Here is a 17628-nt window from a genome sequence, read left to right on the forward strand (position 1 = left end):
AATTTGAATCAAAGAGACACAGGTTGCTAGTTGGAGAGCAGATACGTCATGGGTGGTAAGAAAGGTTACTGGCCTTTTCGACCTCAACGAACATTTCCTTGGCTGTGATAAGTTTATATTACCTGGTCGAAATTTTTCAAGAAGCTTTGAACTACTGCTTGTTGAGTTGCCGATGCTCCCAGACCTCGGTTCAAGTCTGCAGCTTGCCTAATGTAGTAAAAGACTTCATGAGAAACTCAATACAAAGCAAGGCTTCAGAGGTTAAGGAGACTTGCCATTACTTGGACAACACAATCATGAATCAAAGAGAGACAAGACTACAGACCTGACGTGAAAACTTGCAAGCTCTAACTTGTTTTGCTCCAATAACAGTTTTCCCTGAAAATACAAACCCTTCTTTAGTTCATACATTCAAGAGGACCCCTTCCACCTCACACAGAGATGGGTGTTTAAGCACAATCGAGTATCACTTTTAGCAATTCGATCTCAATACAAAACCGTTATTGAGACCTCCAAAGACTATCACGTGTACATGGCACTATCGTAGAGGTTAAACGTCTACGCATGTGCAAACGTTGTCGTATCCTGGTGAAGTGCTTTCAGGTTATCAGAGCCAAGATGTCATACAGGAGTCATAAACAACTACACAAGCCAGTGAGTCGTGGTAATTTGAAACCGTATAAATGCTTTGATAAAGTTCACAACAAATATGGTAAAACGACAGATTATCCCGTAATTTAATAATCTTTGTGTTCGAAAAGTTTCGAGTTTTCCTTTTCCTTCCTTATGCTCCCTTTTACAGTTTTCCGTCAACTTTTTTTATTTTATTTGCATATTTTGCGTAATAACGATGTTTTTTTGCCTTTCAAATTTGGCGCAGGAAATTGGCTTGTGACTGGCAAAATTGATCTCCTGGCGGATGCTCTAAGTTCAACCGCTGTGTTGTGCGACATCGTCAAATTACATTATGTCGCTTAGCAACGCCACTGACTTGTTACGTCGTGTACTCAGCCAAATACTAATATACGGTTCCCATCTCCTCATTTCCCACCACGTAGTACGTCACTTCGCTTCTTGCAAAATTCAGCAACACTTTTTTCTCTTCACCGCCTAAATTATTAAATTGAAATGAGGAGGATGTTAATATTTTCACTTACCCTGGCCATGTGGTAGTCTGATACGTCCGGTCTCATGTGAATGACTCTTGTATAATCCAGAATGGCATCTTGAGTCTGGAAAACATAACGATAGTAAGAAGCCAGATCAAGGTTGAGTTGACAATGGCTCTTGATAGTCTCTACACGTTGATGAGGGTTGGCCTGTATTTGCCTGTATTCACCAAAACTTTGTATTGGCTGCTTTTGATGTTAATTTTACTTTTGTTCTTATCGGCACTATGAGATTATTTTCTCAACACTCAATCTAAAACCCGCTCTTGATACCAACAAAACAAACAAAATACCAAACAGAAAAAAACCCCAACTGAAAGGCCAATTTGCGTGCCAATAAATTTACTCATGGTACAACACGCCTAAAACAATTTTTTTCTGCCCATCACACCTAATAGAAATTTCAATTCCATGAGACTTGTAACCCACCATGTGGAGTTTGTGATAAGCTTCGGCTCGGCAGATGTAAGCTCTGATGTATGTCGGATCCACTCGAATGGCTGCTGTGTAACGACGAACGGCTCTAATGAAAACAGCAAAAGTGGAATTATCAAAAGGGAATTTTTTGATTTGAAATAAACCCTTTTACGATTGCGACAGCCATTTCAATTACAGTATGATATGGTGTTCGAGGTTGGTGACTCTATTTACTCAAGATAGCTAACGTGGCGGTAAAAAGGGATCTAGCTTACGCCATCACTTTTTAAAGAGAGAAAAAAAGGAGCTTACTTGTGGTAATTGCTGTTTTTGATGATGTAAATCAAACCGATGTTGACATGAGCACTAGCTAAATTGGAATCCAGTTGAAGAGCAGCCTCAAAATCAGGAACAGCATCCTCCCATCTGAAAAATGATGAAAAAAAATAAATAAAAGGTAATTAAAAGTCAATCCAGAGTTTGCCCTTAGCGTGAGCAATTTGAAAGATAAAGATGGACCAGTGGATAACTGAGCCGCAAGCCCATGACAATTCATCCCCCACAACGCATTAGATCAGGTTCCCAGTTACATAAAGACATGTGCAATGTAGCACCTTTGCCCTAAGCGCGTTAGTTGATACAGTAACAAATTTACACGTTGATCGAGTCGTTAGGAAAGGTTCACCATTTGCTATATGGAAACGAGTTGAAAGACTTTAGAACCCTTCGAAATGGGAGCGAATTTGTAGCGGACGAACTTGCAATTCAGCGAAACTCCAGATACCACTCGAACCATCTATTTCCTACTTGGAGAGAGGCACTGAAAGAGTGACTAGAGTGATCCGAGAATATAACCCGGTGACCATTTCTAGGGCTCGAACCTAAGGTTCTCCCACAAAAGATATATTTTGACCTGTAGGATCCTACAAGTTTGAATCTTACTCGTGATGTAAGAAGTATTTTCCTTTCAAGAAGAGCACAACTAGAGCGCATTTTGATTGTGTCGTAAAACCAAAACCAAAGTAATCACAACGGCCAATCAGAAGAAAGGAAATTATCTCTAAGAGCCAATGAAATTTTAAAGTAAAACCAACCAAACTCCCTAAAGCGCGCGAAAACGCGTGTGACCAGTTCGTGATTGATTTAAGTTTTGCATCTGATTGGTTGAAAGAGTGGCGCAAGTTTACTGGAGCTAAAAGAAAGCAATCCAGGAGTACATTATACACTCAATGAAAGATTGCTCCAGTTTCACTTGCTTCATGGTGAGTAACCCAGGATAAACTCCTTATGTGTGCGCAAGTTGTCTCTAGGACTTACTCTTACCTTTTCAAGTCGGTGTACAAAATTCCCCGATGCAGAAATGCTTTGACATTATCTTCAGAGCTATCAAGAAGGAGAGACACACTCAAATCCTGCAGAGCTCTCCTCGGATGTACTCTGGAATAAAACAGTAAAGTTGGAACAGTTTTTGAAGGGCCCCTCTTTTGAAATTTCAACACAGAATAACTTATTATTTCTAATTTTTTTATTTCTTACTTTCTCAACAAACATCCTCTGTGATAGAATGCCACTGCATTGTTAGGATCATAATGAACAGCAGCGGCTAAGTCTTTCAATGCAGCCTCGAAGTCATCCTGCAACAGAGCGGAGATTCTACACATAAGAGAAGCTGCTGTATGGTAAGGAAACTAGCTTCTTCCTAAATGTTACATTATCGGTCCCCGAAACCACGCTGGTGATTTCCGAATTTTCCGAAAGAGACGCTTTTTCTTGGACCAAAAGAGTCTGGAAAGAGACCTTTGGGCATGATGCCTTTGTGGTGACCGCTGTGATGAGCGTGTTACCGAACAAGAATGCCGAAAGTATTCCGGGGAAACAATAGAAAGGCAGAATTAAACTGACTCAATATCAAGCAAAGATTGAGGAAAAGTGTAGTTCCTCAAAGAAGCTGTAACATTGCTGAGGGAGAGGGAGTTAGGGAACTTTTGCATTAACTCAGATATTTCAACAGTTAAACACAGTCAGGTGACGCATGGAAGAAAGACATTTTATGGAAGCTCCTTTTACGAAGACAGCAATGGCTAATTAGGCTCTAAGCACGGAAAATCTATTCATTACACATACCATCTTGGCATACACTCTTGCCCTGTAAGTATAAGCCTTCGAGTCTTCTGGGTCCTGCTGGAGAATCTCTGTAAAATCTCTAAGGGCAGCAGTCCAGTTTCTGTGTTTAGCAAATATCAAGACAAAAGTAATCAGGAAAGTCTTTTAATACTTTTGAATTCCCGTGGACTGTAAAGAGGCATTAAAATACCTCGTGGCTCTCGTGGGTAGAAAGAAGCACTACGAAATCAAAGTACCTTTCTCAAGAACAATAGACACCGTTCAAACGGGAAATATCCGCTGCGTTACATTATTTTAGTGTTTCCAATAAGATCGTAATAAGGCAATTGATAAACGATACAAGATCGATCTGAATTCGATACTCACTCGTTTTGAAAACGAAACAGGCCTATCTCGAACATGGCATCCGTCTTCGAAGGCAAAAGCTTCGCTGCAATCTTATAATCCTCAAGAGCTAAAATCAAATCGCCACGCTTAAAAAAAAAAAAGAGACAAACTAATAAAAAAAACAAACAAAACATTAACCAACAGATTGACTGAAAGTGCCATTTTATTTAGATCTCGATGAAATCTAAGATCTAACCGGGAATGACTCAACCTTGAAAAAGCAGTCGGCATACTCACCATTTTAAACATAGCTGCTCTCTGGTAGTAGGTCTCGGCATCATCAGGATTCAACCTGATCGCCTACAATTAATCACCAAACTCAGTAAATTCAATTCGCACGTAGAATTAAAATCAATAAGGACGTGATAACAGAAATATCGTGGCATCATTGCCGTATTACCTGGGAGTAATTGACAATGGCCATTGTTGCATCGTTTTCTTGCCGATATAGTTCCGCTCTGTAGGTTAGAGAAACAGTGGTCAGTTCATGCTAAACGGTCAAAACCACAAATAATCAGGGACCGCGCAGAGGAGGGGCTGGGGGAGGGGGTAGCTTTAGTCACCTCTCCACGTTTTTGAAAAAGGCTTGCCCTGTTAAGTATGCCCCCAACCCCTTCCCTTGTTGGGCACTGATGACACTACCTTTTTAATGGTTCAGTTTAAAATTGCATGTTGAATGATTCCTTCCCTTCACTCTCTGATTGGTATGGAAAACTCGGACTACTTTCTCAACCAATCAGATGCAAAACTGGGAAGTTCTTTATCTACAAGTGCCTCTCCCACTGATTTATGTCTACACCTCTTTCTACCGTATTTCTTTGAATTTCTCGCTTTCTCTGTCAAAATCACCTTAAACAGAGCTTGGCGTTGCGGTTAGTGAATAATGAAAGAGTTAGTCATTCATAGTCAATGTTAAAATAATAATAATAATGCAATAATAATAATTATTATGATACTGATAATAGTAATAGTAGTAATAATAATAATTCAACAGTTGACGTTCCGCGAGGTTGCTCTTCTTGTCCACTGTTTCCAGGTTAAATTGGAATTCAGAATGTTGTTTTTCTCTCTTTTTCCACCCTAGTTCCTTTTCGTTCATTCTTCGCGTTTTGATGTTTTTACTATCATAGTAAGCCATAATCAGCGGAACTCTTGGTTCTCTTTTTGCGTCGGTAACGGACAATGCAGAGAATTACAACAAAGTGTCTTCCGTCAAGTCTCCTTCAATGCTTCAGAAGGTAACTGCGATAGCGGAGCTTAATCAGCGATCCAACTGTTATTCGGTTTTACTATGCCTATTGTTTGCCTATGTCTATCTCTATTGAAACGAACCTGGATCGAAATGCTCGGGCTTGACTGCTGCTGTTCTTGATGATAAAAGACAAGTCCTCCAGAGCTGACTATAATACGCAAGGATATAAACAATACAACAACAACAACAAGATACAACAAAATTGGTTGCGAATAGTTTTAGCACCAATAGCAAATGAGATCCTGTATGCAAGAAAAAACTCGATTGACAGTATCTGCTCTACGGAGAAAATGCAGATATACGTAGCAAAAGAAGCATAAAGAACGCTTGGACATATAATTATTAAATATAACTGATCTGGCGGTTTTGGAGACATACGATGTTGACCGACAAACGAAGATGGATTATGTGCACAACAACATAAAACGCTTACTGCTTGTCTTTCAATTGACAGTACCTTTTTGTTATCTTGTAAAAGATAAAGCAGGTGTCTGTGCCAATACGCGTCCAGCAGTTTTGGTTCCAGTTCAATAGATCTGCAATTAAAGCAAAAACAATTGGTAGGGGCGAGTTCCAACTTTACGCAGTTAATCCAGTAACAGATTGAACCGTAAAACTGGCTTGAAATGGGCAAAAAATACGTTACTAAATATGACACAAAATGAATAATCATTTCTCGCTGTTTCACCTGTTTAAGTCATCCCAAGCTTTCTTTAGATGTCCAAGCTGTAGATAAAAACAAAATTCGATAACTGAAATAACACTTTCTGAGTATCCATTTTTAGTAAAAGTAATATCTATTGTAAATATGAAAATAGTCACCTAAAAAACAACAAACTTAATGGGTTTACACCAAAGAAATTCATGATGCTGAGGATGTGGCGCGCAGGAAAATGCAGGACATCCTTGTGGCCACATCCACAGGAAATGACCTTACACAGGCAGGGAAACTAACAATGATCCAACAAGGTTTTTCTTAAATAAGTCAAGAAAGCACCTGGTTTCAAAAAAGCGGGAGAGAAGTGACCCTGTCGTTGGTTTATCTTTCGTTACTAGTCTACACCATATCTTTGGAGTAAATGTCAGAGGTTCCACGCCAACGTTGCCTCTAGTTTCATACCCGATTGGCGGGCACAAATGGCGGACCATGAAGTTCTAAGGACTGTGAAAGGTAGCTAGCTACCTTACGGCTTGCCTAGCTTAAAGAATGAGCATACGTTTTTCCACACATTTTATCATTTCCAATTCGCTTTTATCTTCTCCATCCTCAACCATTATTGTCACCTTTTGATTTATTAAAAACCTCCTCATTGCTGTTCTCCTTCAGCAAACAACAACTGAGCAGATTTCCTTCCTATTAACGGCAATTCTGTATAAACCAAAACCAGCCCGAAATATCTTAGGAACACTTACTAGTCTTTTTAACCCTTTTACTTCCATGAGTGACCAAGACAGAATTTCTCCTTACAATATCAATACAACATCAACCAGATAAGTGATGAGAATACAGAAAAATATCAATTTGGGGATTATTGGTTGATCCAAGATTAAATTCTCTGAACTAACATTATAAGAATTGTATGGTTGACAGTAAGGAGAAGTACAAATTTGATCTGGGAGTTAAACGGTTAAAATGGAAATAAAAACCAAACAGATCATAGATCCCACTTGTGCTTTTCAATGCTCCAGTGCCTGGTTTGTAATACCTTTCGGTAAACAGCCCCTCGTCGACATAAATGAATGGCTAAAGATTCTTTTCCCTGAGTTGTGTCTATCAAATCAGTAAGTCGGTCGACTTCCTCTTGAAGAGCCTGAGGTACCGAAGGATAAAGTACTTTGGTTAGAATCAAGAGCAGGAAACTAGATGAACACGAGAGTATACAGTGTTAATAAAAATCAACTAAACCGGAGGGAAACAGAAATGGTTGGAGTTAGCTGATAGAAAATGACTGAAAAATAGGGTCAAACGGAATCGGATCTTGTTCGAGCTACCAAGAGGTCCGAGTTGGATTGCGCAAGGTCCTACTGAATTTTTTAACTGGGATTTGTTTGACTCGTGCGATAGACTTCGCAGAAAAGCAGGGACTGCTCGTAAGCTAACATTCGTATAAACGCCAAACCTAAATGCCGCTTCGTACAGTTTTAAGTTTGTATGTGTGATCAGTATGAAGTGTATCACGACAACAGTTTGTAAGAAAACGCTACAGAGGTATACAGTTGAAATACGGATGAGGTGAGAAAGCTGTTTAGCGATTCATGTTGCGCATCACCTTTTATTTTACGCAAACACCGTGCTGGCTTAGAAGTAGAGCATTCCATAAGAAAATCAAACAACCAATATATCCTTGAGCAACAATAACAAATGGGTTTAAAAAAATAAAATCTCGAATTAGTCTTTGCCACGTTGCAACCACTTTACAATGTTCACCTAGACATTACACCCTCTAGCCTTCTGCTCACCAAGAGGGAAACTGCACAGCTATCCCTTCCCTGACCTAACAATAGTCAACTGATAACAAGTCAGGGTTAATATTTGGTTCAGGGGAGGGGTAAGTGCGCGGTTGCTCAGGTAGCGACACTGATCCAAAGAAGTGAACTGTCTAGGTGTAGTAGGCAAACAAAGAAGAAAACTTGGGACTGACTTACCTGGTACAATTCTTGGTCTGAGCTTTGAATCTCCGGCTCAATAACTTGTATATCGTCCAATATATTATTGTCAATAACTACCGCTGAGGACTTGCTACAAAAATAAAAAACAAACTCAGTTTTATCCACAGGATTATAGTAAAAAAATTACTGCGTATTTTTGCCTTACCTTGGAGTTGGTGGTCTTGGAGATGCAAAACTCTGCAGATCAACTGGAGGAAAAAATAAAGACAAAAACAATTAAAAAGAGAATTTATCAGTTAACGAGGAATATATAATGTACCGAACCTTCTAGGGGAACTTCAGTTGATTCGCCGACAGTCCCTTAAATCAGCGGTCGGCAAATAACTAACGTAATACAGTCACAATTCAGCGCGGACGAACGGCCGAATGCAAATGATGACGTGCACATGTCACGTGACAACCACTTTTTCTCGGTTTGCTTGGGTTTATCAGGGTTTCTTCGAAAAAATTAAGGCTTCGCTTGTGCGCCTGCTGCGTGCACTGGAGCTCCTTCATTAAAGAAGGGTCAGATTCTATCATGACAAATAAAAACTTAAGGAGTAACGTTAAATTTTGGGAAGCATATAATAACAAGTAGGATCTGAAAATCTCGACTTCCTGTACTCCGAGGAATACCTTGCCACTGCATGCCTCCTTTACCAAGGTTACACCCTCTAGACAATAACCTTATCAATTCTCATAACTAGTCCATGGATATTACATTGAAATTGTGAGGAGAAGTTGGATGTTTAAAACCACCATCGGGAGTTTAACCACACCATCCACGACGAGAACTAAATAATCGTAAGCTAACTGATGAACAATTTTTGATACAGTGTCGAAAGCAATCCGAGAATGCTTTGCTTTTAATCAACTGTGCTCTGTGATTGGTCCAGAAACCTCGCACCATCCTCCCGACCAATTAGATGCAAAACTAAAACCATTCGCATTTTCCCGCGCTTCAAGCAGCTTGTTGTTTTTACTTTGAGTTCTCATTGGCTAATGATAATGTAGACGTCTGTTATGATTGGTTGATTTTGTTTTTTCGAAACTTGATTGAAAACTGCTATCATAAAAATATATCAATCAACCGGTAACCAACTCACATTTTATTTCGGGCAATGCAGGTGTAGGAGGATAAACTTCGTCAAACCAAACATACCAGAGGCGTTCACGTACTTCATCAAAGTTTTCTATGTCTGATCTGTTGGGATAAATTTGTTCACTCCTAGTATCGTTTAGGTCCTAAAAACATCATTGCCAAAGCTTATCATTATTTTTACAGCATTAAACCCGGTAAGAGTACTCGTTCACTCTCTACATTGTATGCTAGCCGCTAGCAAGTAATTCACATCATTTTAGCGACGGCTCTCATACTATTAGCTTCGAGTCCTAGAGCCCGTTTCTCGAAAGTCCCCGTCACTTAACTGGCTTAAAGCCATATTTTAAAATCAAAATTTCAAGAACAGAAAAGCAGGTTCTTGTACCATAAAAAGTTTATTTTGTTTCTTTAACTAACAGTTTTATAGTAGAATTTACAAAACTTTTTAAACCACGATCTTGAAATGAAAAAAGAACTGCTTTACGAGCCGAGTTCAGTCACCGGGAAATTCGAGAAACAAGTGTCAGCTGGACGGAGATGGGCTCTGTAAAATTGAAGTGCTTGGCGATAGAAAAACTTTTTCTTTCCTAAACTAGAAACTTTCACTCGAAGCCTACCTCATTTCCCTTGACCTATGCGCTGAGTATTACTATATCATTCTCTATTCTAACATACATACCCGGTAAACTCGTTTTTGAAAACGTTGTCGAAGTCAAAAAGTGCAGGTTCGCTATTAACTCTCATCAGTTCAGCGCTGTAGAAGAGAGTGGAAACACGGCTTGTTGGTTGGGTTTCTTTTACTTCAAATTACTTTTTTAGAGCTTTTCCAATTTTCATGACATCCTTTTTTTCCCCAATAACAAAATTTGTTCGATTAAAAATTAAGACTGTGAAGAATCAGTTTTCTCTTTCAATTTATGTTACCTTGTACTGATGCTTTCCCTTCTTTCTGTAATTGTTTCCTCGGCCAAGAATCTCACTTCAGTGAATGACCTGCATCTGTTAACGATAAAAATATTTTGACTAAGCTCAAGTCTCTCTGACACCAGTCTGAGACGACTGGACCGAACCTGTTCAAACTGATGGACCGGTCACTATTCATCACATGATTTCCCCCATAAGGCTCTGTAGTATTTAAATGACCCCCCTCCCCCCCCCCCGCCTCTCGTTGGCAGTCCCAGTCCCCTCTTCAAACTCTGTTCCGGTCAACGGATTCCCCACCACCACCCCCTCCCTAAAAACCATGTGATCCCCCAATCGTCTGACCCTTCCCCTCCCCCCGGCGACAAATAACTGTACCATGTACCGCTGAGTATGTTTACTTCTAGTTCCTCATTTTGTAGAATTCCACGTTAAATACAGTACCTGACTAATTTCCTTGCTGGTTGATTCAAGAATTCTCTTATTGCCCGTTCTCTTTCCTGAATAAACGAACCGAACCAAATAAATAAACACATACATAAAATAAAAGAATGAATAAAGAAACGAAGAATAAAAGAATTTCTAGGAAAGACATTCAAATTACCAAATTTGAAACAAGGCTATTACATACCAACTCTCTCTTAGTCTTTTTCTTCACTCTTCGTTGGTGAGGGATTCTCCTATAAATGAAATCGAAGAAATTCAAATTTACATCCCACTTCATCTTGTCCTTTTGCATCCCAATCCACTCAGTCTTACCCTTCCATCTCATAACATTCTATCCATTCCATTTCCCACCCATTTCTTGTCCTGTCTCATTTTATTTCATCCAATCTACCTCTATCTATTTAACTCATCTCATTTCGTTCTACTCGTTCTCATTCCCTTGAATTATACCAAACAATTCCATACCACTCATCCTAAAAAATTTTCATCAACTTCAACGAACTCGATATACCTGCGACTTGTTGGACCAGTTGTGCCTGTTTGTATCGACATACTATCACCTGCATCTGTCCTTCCCTCATCAGTATCCAACTCGTGAGACAAGTCTTAAAACAACAAAACAACAACCTAAAATTATGAACTGTGTACCAAAGTATGACTCATTCTGACAGCTATGAGAGTCCTCCCCGAACAACCCCATAAGCACTTGTGTGGTGACTGTCGTTCCCAGGCTATCACTCTTAGCCAAAGTGAGCGAGAGAAACAAAGAAAATTTTGTTGTTCACATATACTGAAGCAACTTACCCAAAACAGTACTGTGCTCGGCGGGAGTAGTTTTTGTTGGGGCTGAGGATTCCTATACAAAATCAAAGAATTTTACAAGTTATACAATTTTGGTAGCAAAGTCAGTATTCTGCGACTTTCACTCGAAAAAAATTATGCAGCGACTAAGATACTTTTTTGATGAATACATATAATTTCTTTCATAGCCTAAAAGGTAATAGACCAATTTTAGGGGACTAATCATTTATTACCTAGGGGGAGGGGGGGTGAAGGATTTTGGGGGACACATGGTTCTCAGGGAGAACGGAGTGGGGATCAGTCGTGCTAATAGAGTATAAAGGGAGGGCGGGACAGTGGAAAATTGACTGCTAAGAAGGGGGGGGGGTCATTTGAATACAGCAGAGCCTTGTTGCTATGAGTTTTTATTCCTTCGTTCCTTGATTAGCCATGAGAAATTACGCCAACTCCTCCGCCAATCAGATGTTGGCAAAACGTAAACCAATCATGTCTTGATCACTATCGATTTCTTACGCTTCAGGTAGTTGGCTCGTTTTTACCTTGAGCTATCCTAGGCTCCTTGAGATATATTCCTTCATTTTAAATGTCCTTTGTGATTTTTGTTTAGGTCTTGATTTCACGACCCTGAATTCATGAGTGCTCTAAATGGTTTTTGTGACCCGAACAGTCTTTTCACTAACATACAACAATCAGAGGACTTCAAAAAGTCATCATAACTTTTGAGATACCCAGTTTAAGATTTTTTTGGAAAATTAGAGAAAAACTTACGAAAATATCACGAACGCATATGAATACTTTTTATTTGTACCTGAGGAAGGATGCTGTCTTCAATTTCATGTTTTTCTTGCTGCTTTTCTTTGATGGCAGCGACTTGTTCACGCTGGTAATTCAACTGTATTCAAAGCACATCATTAGGAAAGGAAACAACAAGCAAATGTTAGAAAACCACGGTCTCTTAGAAGCCAGCGTAGCACTCATGCAATCTCGATCCCAGAGTCCTCTCTATATTTTCTCGAGGGAGGAAGAGAGAGGGACGTGGGGATGAGGTTACATAGCAGTCTCCCAACCTCGTGAGCGCAATATTAAAGCGTACAGCTCTAGGTAATGTCTTCAGGCTCGCGCGAAGACGGATTTACTTCCTCACACTCAGAAATCCATGCTACTTCGCCCCCACATGATACTCCAGTCAATCGACCGATTCTTTGGGCGCCAACTATTTCTACTGACGTCTTCAGCTTAAGTTGTGTCAGGAAATACGAGGAAATTATTTGGGTCCTCAACCCTTAAACCCCTAGGAGTGACTAGCATCCAATTTCCCCTAACGGCATCACTTCCGATTAAAACATTACGGCCATGCGAAAAAACAGAAATGACCGCCAACTCAAGTAACTCTTGACTGTTAAAAAACTCTCCTTGTCAGTACCATAGGAAAAGTATAGAGAACAGTATGGAGAATATTCACAATGATGTTTGGGTGTAAAGGGTTGAAGATATGAATAATGTTTTGGTGGAAAATCTAAAGATAGGGTTTTTGCCTCACAGCAGAGTGAATTCAAATTGAGATATAGCTTGTTACGTTTCGACTTTCAACGCCAGTGCACAAAATGCGAAGAGGTAGATTGTTTTGCACGTAAATTTTACAACTACGTAAGACGATTTTGGATACGTCACATTTGCTCTAAAGACATAATACCGCAATGCCTTCAAAACATTTCGCGCTGGGAAAACTTATTGTAAACTATTGATGGCCCTAAATTACACAAACAACACCTGGTTTTAGCTTAAAATGATTTCTACCTAAAAAATTCTGCGAGGAATGATCATAAACCTTGTGTATATGCGTATCTAAAGTTTACCTCATTCATGCTGACGTCATAACCCGCTTGAACTTTCAGATCCTTGTCGCCAATAGATAACAAAGGTTGTGACGCCGATCTATCAAAGACGAAATTAATAGCAGATTTCTGTCTTTCTTTACAAGATATATATTACTTATCTTATGTTACATAGTATAACGTTAAAATAGTAGCAAAAAGGTCAAAAATGGTAAAACATGTAAAAAAAGTCTCAATTTACGACGCCGCCTTGGACTAAAAAACTACACGATTCACATAGGACTCTTAAAAACGGCCTCTATCAACTTTGGGGCAATGAAAGACTTGTTTCTTAAGCTGCAGTTAAGTTTCTTTTTTGGAGGGATTAAATTTATTTAATGCCCATAAATAATTTCTCTCCTATATTTTGAGAAGTTCCGGTACGTTTAAACTTAAGGACCTTGCATCCTACGACATCCTTATCGAAAGCTTTGAATCGAATTGTCAAATGATATCCAAGAATCAAAGCCAACGTACGAAAAAGTCTCCTTTACCCTAGATGCACGAACAGTAACACTTGCACTAAAATAGCGAACGTGTAGCCGTACCCTTCCCCCTGCCCCCCTCCCCCCCCCCCGCAAGGTGAAACGGAAGCGAGGGAACCTCCGTTTCACCTTGGGGGAAAGGGTACAGCTACACTTAGGCTAGCACTAAAAGCATTTCTTTAGTGGAAAGGTATATACCTAAAGTAAACGAATCCTGTCTCCTCTTTCTCTTCAGCTAAGTTTTCTTCTTGACCATTCCATTCCTCTTCTCTTTCGTCTGTGTCGTCTTCTTTATTGTCCTGTCTCCTCTTGTCAAGCACAGAGACAAATCTGCTTGGGCCGCCTGCTTGAACACTTCATGATTAGAAAGTTTCAATCGAGGGTTGAAATATTACCTGTTGTGGTTTTACCATTCCTTACCTTGTTGGTCTGTCTCGCCCATTCCTCCAAGCTGCGCACTGAACCGATCAGCACGTCCCTCTCCTCCTAAATCCGTTTTGGGCCTGTGTTCTACTGATTCGGCCAAAAGCTTTCTTAGATCTGTCATGGACTCGTGTGTTCGGCTCAGAACTCTGTTAGAGGAAAAAAAATTACTGATACACATCTTTCACGTCTTGACTGTACTCAGTGGATGGTGATATATGCTGTTAAGCCGAGGGAAAAAAAACTCAGATATGTTCCTTGGGTTGAATCGATGTCACGCAAGTCCTCGTCTCCTTCCTGGTGTTGTTCGGTGTTGTCACGCAATATACTCTGACGAGCGTTGCGTGACTGAAGCGACCCTTCCCGTAAAGAAGACTACCAACGGCCTGACCTCATTAAAAATGACAAATTTCAACAATATTTCATCATGCCACATTATTGAACGCGATCGTTTCGTGCCATCAGGTAGGGCTCCATGAAGCGTCAAGTGGCCAGCAATAACTTTCTAGTCGCAGTGTTTTAGAAAAAAAGGCGACGAAGCCTGGATAGTATTGTATGCGAAAGGTTACCTCACAGTTACTTAACCCTTTCACTCCCAATATCTCATTAGAAAACTGAAGGCCAATTAACTGGCAGTGGGGGTGGGGAATCATTAGGTAAATTTTATCAGGACGCAACCAATAAATAATGACTGCTCCCTTACTCAAAAATAAAACTATCACGACCTGCAAAGGTCTCACTGATCTAATGGCTTGCACCTTATTAGAAAATCACGTGCTCAACAAACCCGTTTCAGTATCTGTGTTTTTTAATAACTCATCTAGCTCATCTCATCTTCCTCAAAAAGCCAAATCAGGCAAAAAAAAAAAAAAAGGATTTATTTCTACATAGCCTGAAGATGGATTCTCAGCGGGAAAAAGGCAAAGCAAAGCCAGACCTGCCCCCTCTCTCTTAACGGCCCCCAAAGATCCACCCACGAGGGTCGGAAGGGAGAGACATTCTAGGTACCTGTATCTTATGCCATCTGCTTCCATTTCAGCTTCAGTTTCATTGTTGTCTTCACTGTCCATGCCTGTGGCAGTGCGGACGTCAGCACCAAGGCTCTCCTGCAGTAAAGCTGCCCCCTGATACTCTGGGTACAGCTGTGACTTGATGGTGGCAGGCGCCAGGTTCATTTTAGGTGGAGCTGGTGTCCAGTAGAGTCTATACACGTAATGCACACAGTTGTTAACCCTTTTCACCCTAACATCAGTTTTAATATTTTCCATACTGTTCTCTATACATTTCCTAAGGTGCTGACAAGGAGAATTTGTTTAACAATCAAGGGTTTCTTTAGTGGGGGATTAATTCTATTGTTCTTGTGACCTTAATGGGTGATACAGGGGTGATACAGGGGTGATGTTGTATGGAAAGTTACATGCTACATGTAGTTATGCTCAGGAGTCAAAGGGTTAAGAAGTAAATTGAGATTTCATGACACTCCATGAACCAGCACTTAGGGTGTGATGAACTTTTCAAAACTCATTAGAAGCCTCAGCAGTTTCAAGACAGTGGTAAAATACATATGCCTTAAAGGACAAGTGAAGGAAAAAGCCTCATTAAACCTGCTAAATATCAGATTTTTTTAACAACAGTGTCCTGAGAAAAATGTCAAAATTCAAAATTAATCTGAGATGTTTGAAATTCTCTGTATCTTAAATTCAAGCACAATCAAGGAAAGAAAACAATTTGACCAAATATTTTAGCCCAGAAGCGATTAACATCTCCCTGCAATATCCATACATCATCCAGTAAACGAATACAGGACATTTCGCACCAAAGACTTTTCACACAAGTCTTTTAGCACAAGTTTTGGACCATTCGCACAATTCTTAGTGGTCATTTCGCACAATAATCATAAGTGAGAAACATCAATATAAAAGGTATACTGATTGATACTGATAAGACATTTCACCTTCACATGATCCAACTGCGAAAACGTAGACATTTATTTACGTAATAACTTCAACTAGACCGTGCGAACGGTCCAAAACTTGTGCTAAAAAACTTGTGCGAAAAGTCTTTTGTGCGAAATGACCGGTTACCCAGCAAACAGGTAATGAGAATACTCAAACATAACAAATAGAAGTTGTTGTCTTGATCTACCACCAAATTCTTGTAACTTATTTAAAAGGAAATATGTAGTAGCAGGAGGGGAGAATTGGCTATCAGATCTGGGAGTTAAAGGGTTAACAATGAGAAGATTTTTCAAAGGTCCTATGACATGAGTATTTTTAGAGGAAAATGAAAAATATCTACAGACCATTAACAAAAGCAGGATTTTTTTAAATAGAGCTGAAATTCCCCAAAACTCAAATTGCTGTGAACAACCAGGTATAACACAAGGGATTTCACATCTATTGAAATTTAGATTATGTGACAAAACAAACAAATTTATATTGAAGAAACTTGTTCAGTACAGTCTACATACTTGGAAGTAAAATTAATTGTTAAAGTGTACATTACCAAGCTGTAAAATGTATTAAAGTTAATATAATTCAAATTACCTAGAGCTATCATCTTTCAGTTCTATTTTAACACCAACAATGTCAAGTGATTGCTCTTGTTCAACTGAGAACTGTAAAATAAAAAGAGAACAGATAATGCTGAATTCAATATAATTTTTTAGCAGAAAATATAAGGATATTCTCAGAACCCAACAAGGATCACCAGAAAAAATGATGCACAAATACATGGCAGAAGGCCTAGAGTATAGCACTGATACACAAGTAAAGTATGAATCATAAATGAAGTTCAAATGAACAACAGTGTGCAAACAGATATAATGTTTGGATCATTCTCAGTCTTGTTCTTCAAAACCTAATTGTGAAAGTTTCAGCTGAATTTCTGTCATCACTTAGTTTTACATGTACACTGTTCATCAATTAGGCCGAGGAATGTGTTTTACTACTTTGACATGTAAGTGCATGATTAACATTTATATAATAAGCTCAGTAATGCACGCATTCTGATTAGTTCTCACTTATGATCTATTGGAGGACAGACATATAGATGATGTCATCATTAAAACTTTTTTAATTCTTTATGATATAAAACCAATAGATTCCAAGTTGCTGTGCATCTGTTCAGTAATACATCACAGAGGACGTCAAAATGTGGTAAGAACATCAGTGACACACTCAGCTGCCCCTCGTGTGCCACTTTTTTGTTCTTACCACATTTTGACGTCATCTGTGATCGATTACTGAACAGACATACAGCAACTTGGAATCTATTTGTTGAATAGATTCCATGTTGTCATGCATAAGTTCAGTAGATCTTGTAGATCACAGAAGACATCAAAATGTGGTAAGGAAAAATAAAGTGGCTCACAAGTCACAACTGAGTATGCCACTAATGCACCTAACATATTTTGACATCTTCAGTGATCTACTACTCTACAGACCAATGGCTACTGTCAATATCTGTTTTTTTTTTCTATGATAAAAAAGCTTACGGTTACATCATCTTTGTGTCTGTCCTCCAGTACATGTAGATCATATGTAAGAAGCAATCAAAATGTGTGAACAATTCAGCT

The 17628-nt window shown here is 39.3% G+C and overlaps 1 protein-coding gene across 2 annotated transcripts in view; it reads right to left on the reverse strand.

The window, feature by feature from the left end:
* LOC113684906 (uncharacterized) overlaps nucleotides 1-17628 on the reverse strand; it is a 36222-nt gene that overhangs the window by 10624 nt on the left and 7970 nt on the right. The window contains exons 8-37 of one of the 2 annotated variants that reach the window (XM_089183787.1): nucleotides 16598-16668; nucleotides 15060-15254; nucleotides 14049-14200; nucleotides 13827-13971; nucleotides 13126-13204; nucleotides 12078-12161; nucleotides 11273-11324; nucleotides 10980-11073; nucleotides 10653-10701; nucleotides 10466-10521; nucleotides 10025-10099; nucleotides 9780-9854; nucleotides 9105-9202; nucleotides 8165-8207; nucleotides 7996-8089; nucleotides 7056-7160; nucleotides 6038-6075; nucleotides 5807-5885; nucleotides 5430-5497; nucleotides 4498-4555; nucleotides 4335-4397; nucleotides 4077-4183; nucleotides 3711-3810; nucleotides 3123-3220; nucleotides 2910-3023; nucleotides 1899-2012; nucleotides 1599-1692; nucleotides 1158-1232; nucleotides 326-378; nucleotides 123-207 (exon numbers count right to left, since the gene is read on the reverse strand). In XM_089183787.1, coding sequence (XP_089039913.1) covers nucleotides 123-207; nucleotides 326-378; nucleotides 1158-1232; nucleotides 1599-1692; nucleotides 1899-2012; nucleotides 2910-3023; nucleotides 3123-3220; nucleotides 3711-3810; nucleotides 4077-4183; nucleotides 4335-4397; nucleotides 4498-4555; nucleotides 5430-5497; nucleotides 5807-5885; nucleotides 6038-6075; nucleotides 7056-7160; nucleotides 7996-8089; nucleotides 8165-8207; nucleotides 9105-9202; nucleotides 9780-9854; nucleotides 10025-10099; nucleotides 10466-10521; nucleotides 10653-10701; nucleotides 10980-11073; nucleotides 11273-11324; nucleotides 12078-12161; nucleotides 13126-13204; nucleotides 13827-13971; nucleotides 14049-14200; nucleotides 15060-15254; nucleotides 16598-16668 — 2613 coding nt within the window. Of the gene's footprint in view, nucleotides 1-122; nucleotides 208-325; nucleotides 379-1157; nucleotides 1233-1598; nucleotides 1693-1898; nucleotides 2013-2909; nucleotides 3024-3122; nucleotides 3221-3710; nucleotides 3811-4076; nucleotides 4184-4334; nucleotides 4398-4497; nucleotides 4556-5429; nucleotides 5498-5806; nucleotides 5886-6037; nucleotides 6076-7055; nucleotides 7161-7995; nucleotides 8090-8164; nucleotides 8208-9104; nucleotides 9203-9779; nucleotides 9855-10024; nucleotides 10100-10465; nucleotides 10522-10652; nucleotides 10702-10979; nucleotides 11074-11272; nucleotides 11325-12077; nucleotides 12162-13125; nucleotides 13205-13826; nucleotides 13975-14048; nucleotides 14201-15059; nucleotides 15255-16597; nucleotides 16669-17628 lie in introns of both variants that reach the window. The other variant, XM_089183786.1, reaches the window with a different exon arrangement.

Source organism: Pocillopora damicornis, chromosome 10 (assembly GCF_964200805.1).
Source record: "Pocillopora damicornis chromosome 10, jaPocDami1.2, whole genome shotgun sequence".
NCBI classification, from domain to species: domain Eukaryota; kingdom Metazoa; phylum Cnidaria; class Anthozoa; order Scleractinia; family Pocilloporidae; genus Pocillopora; species Pocillopora damicornis.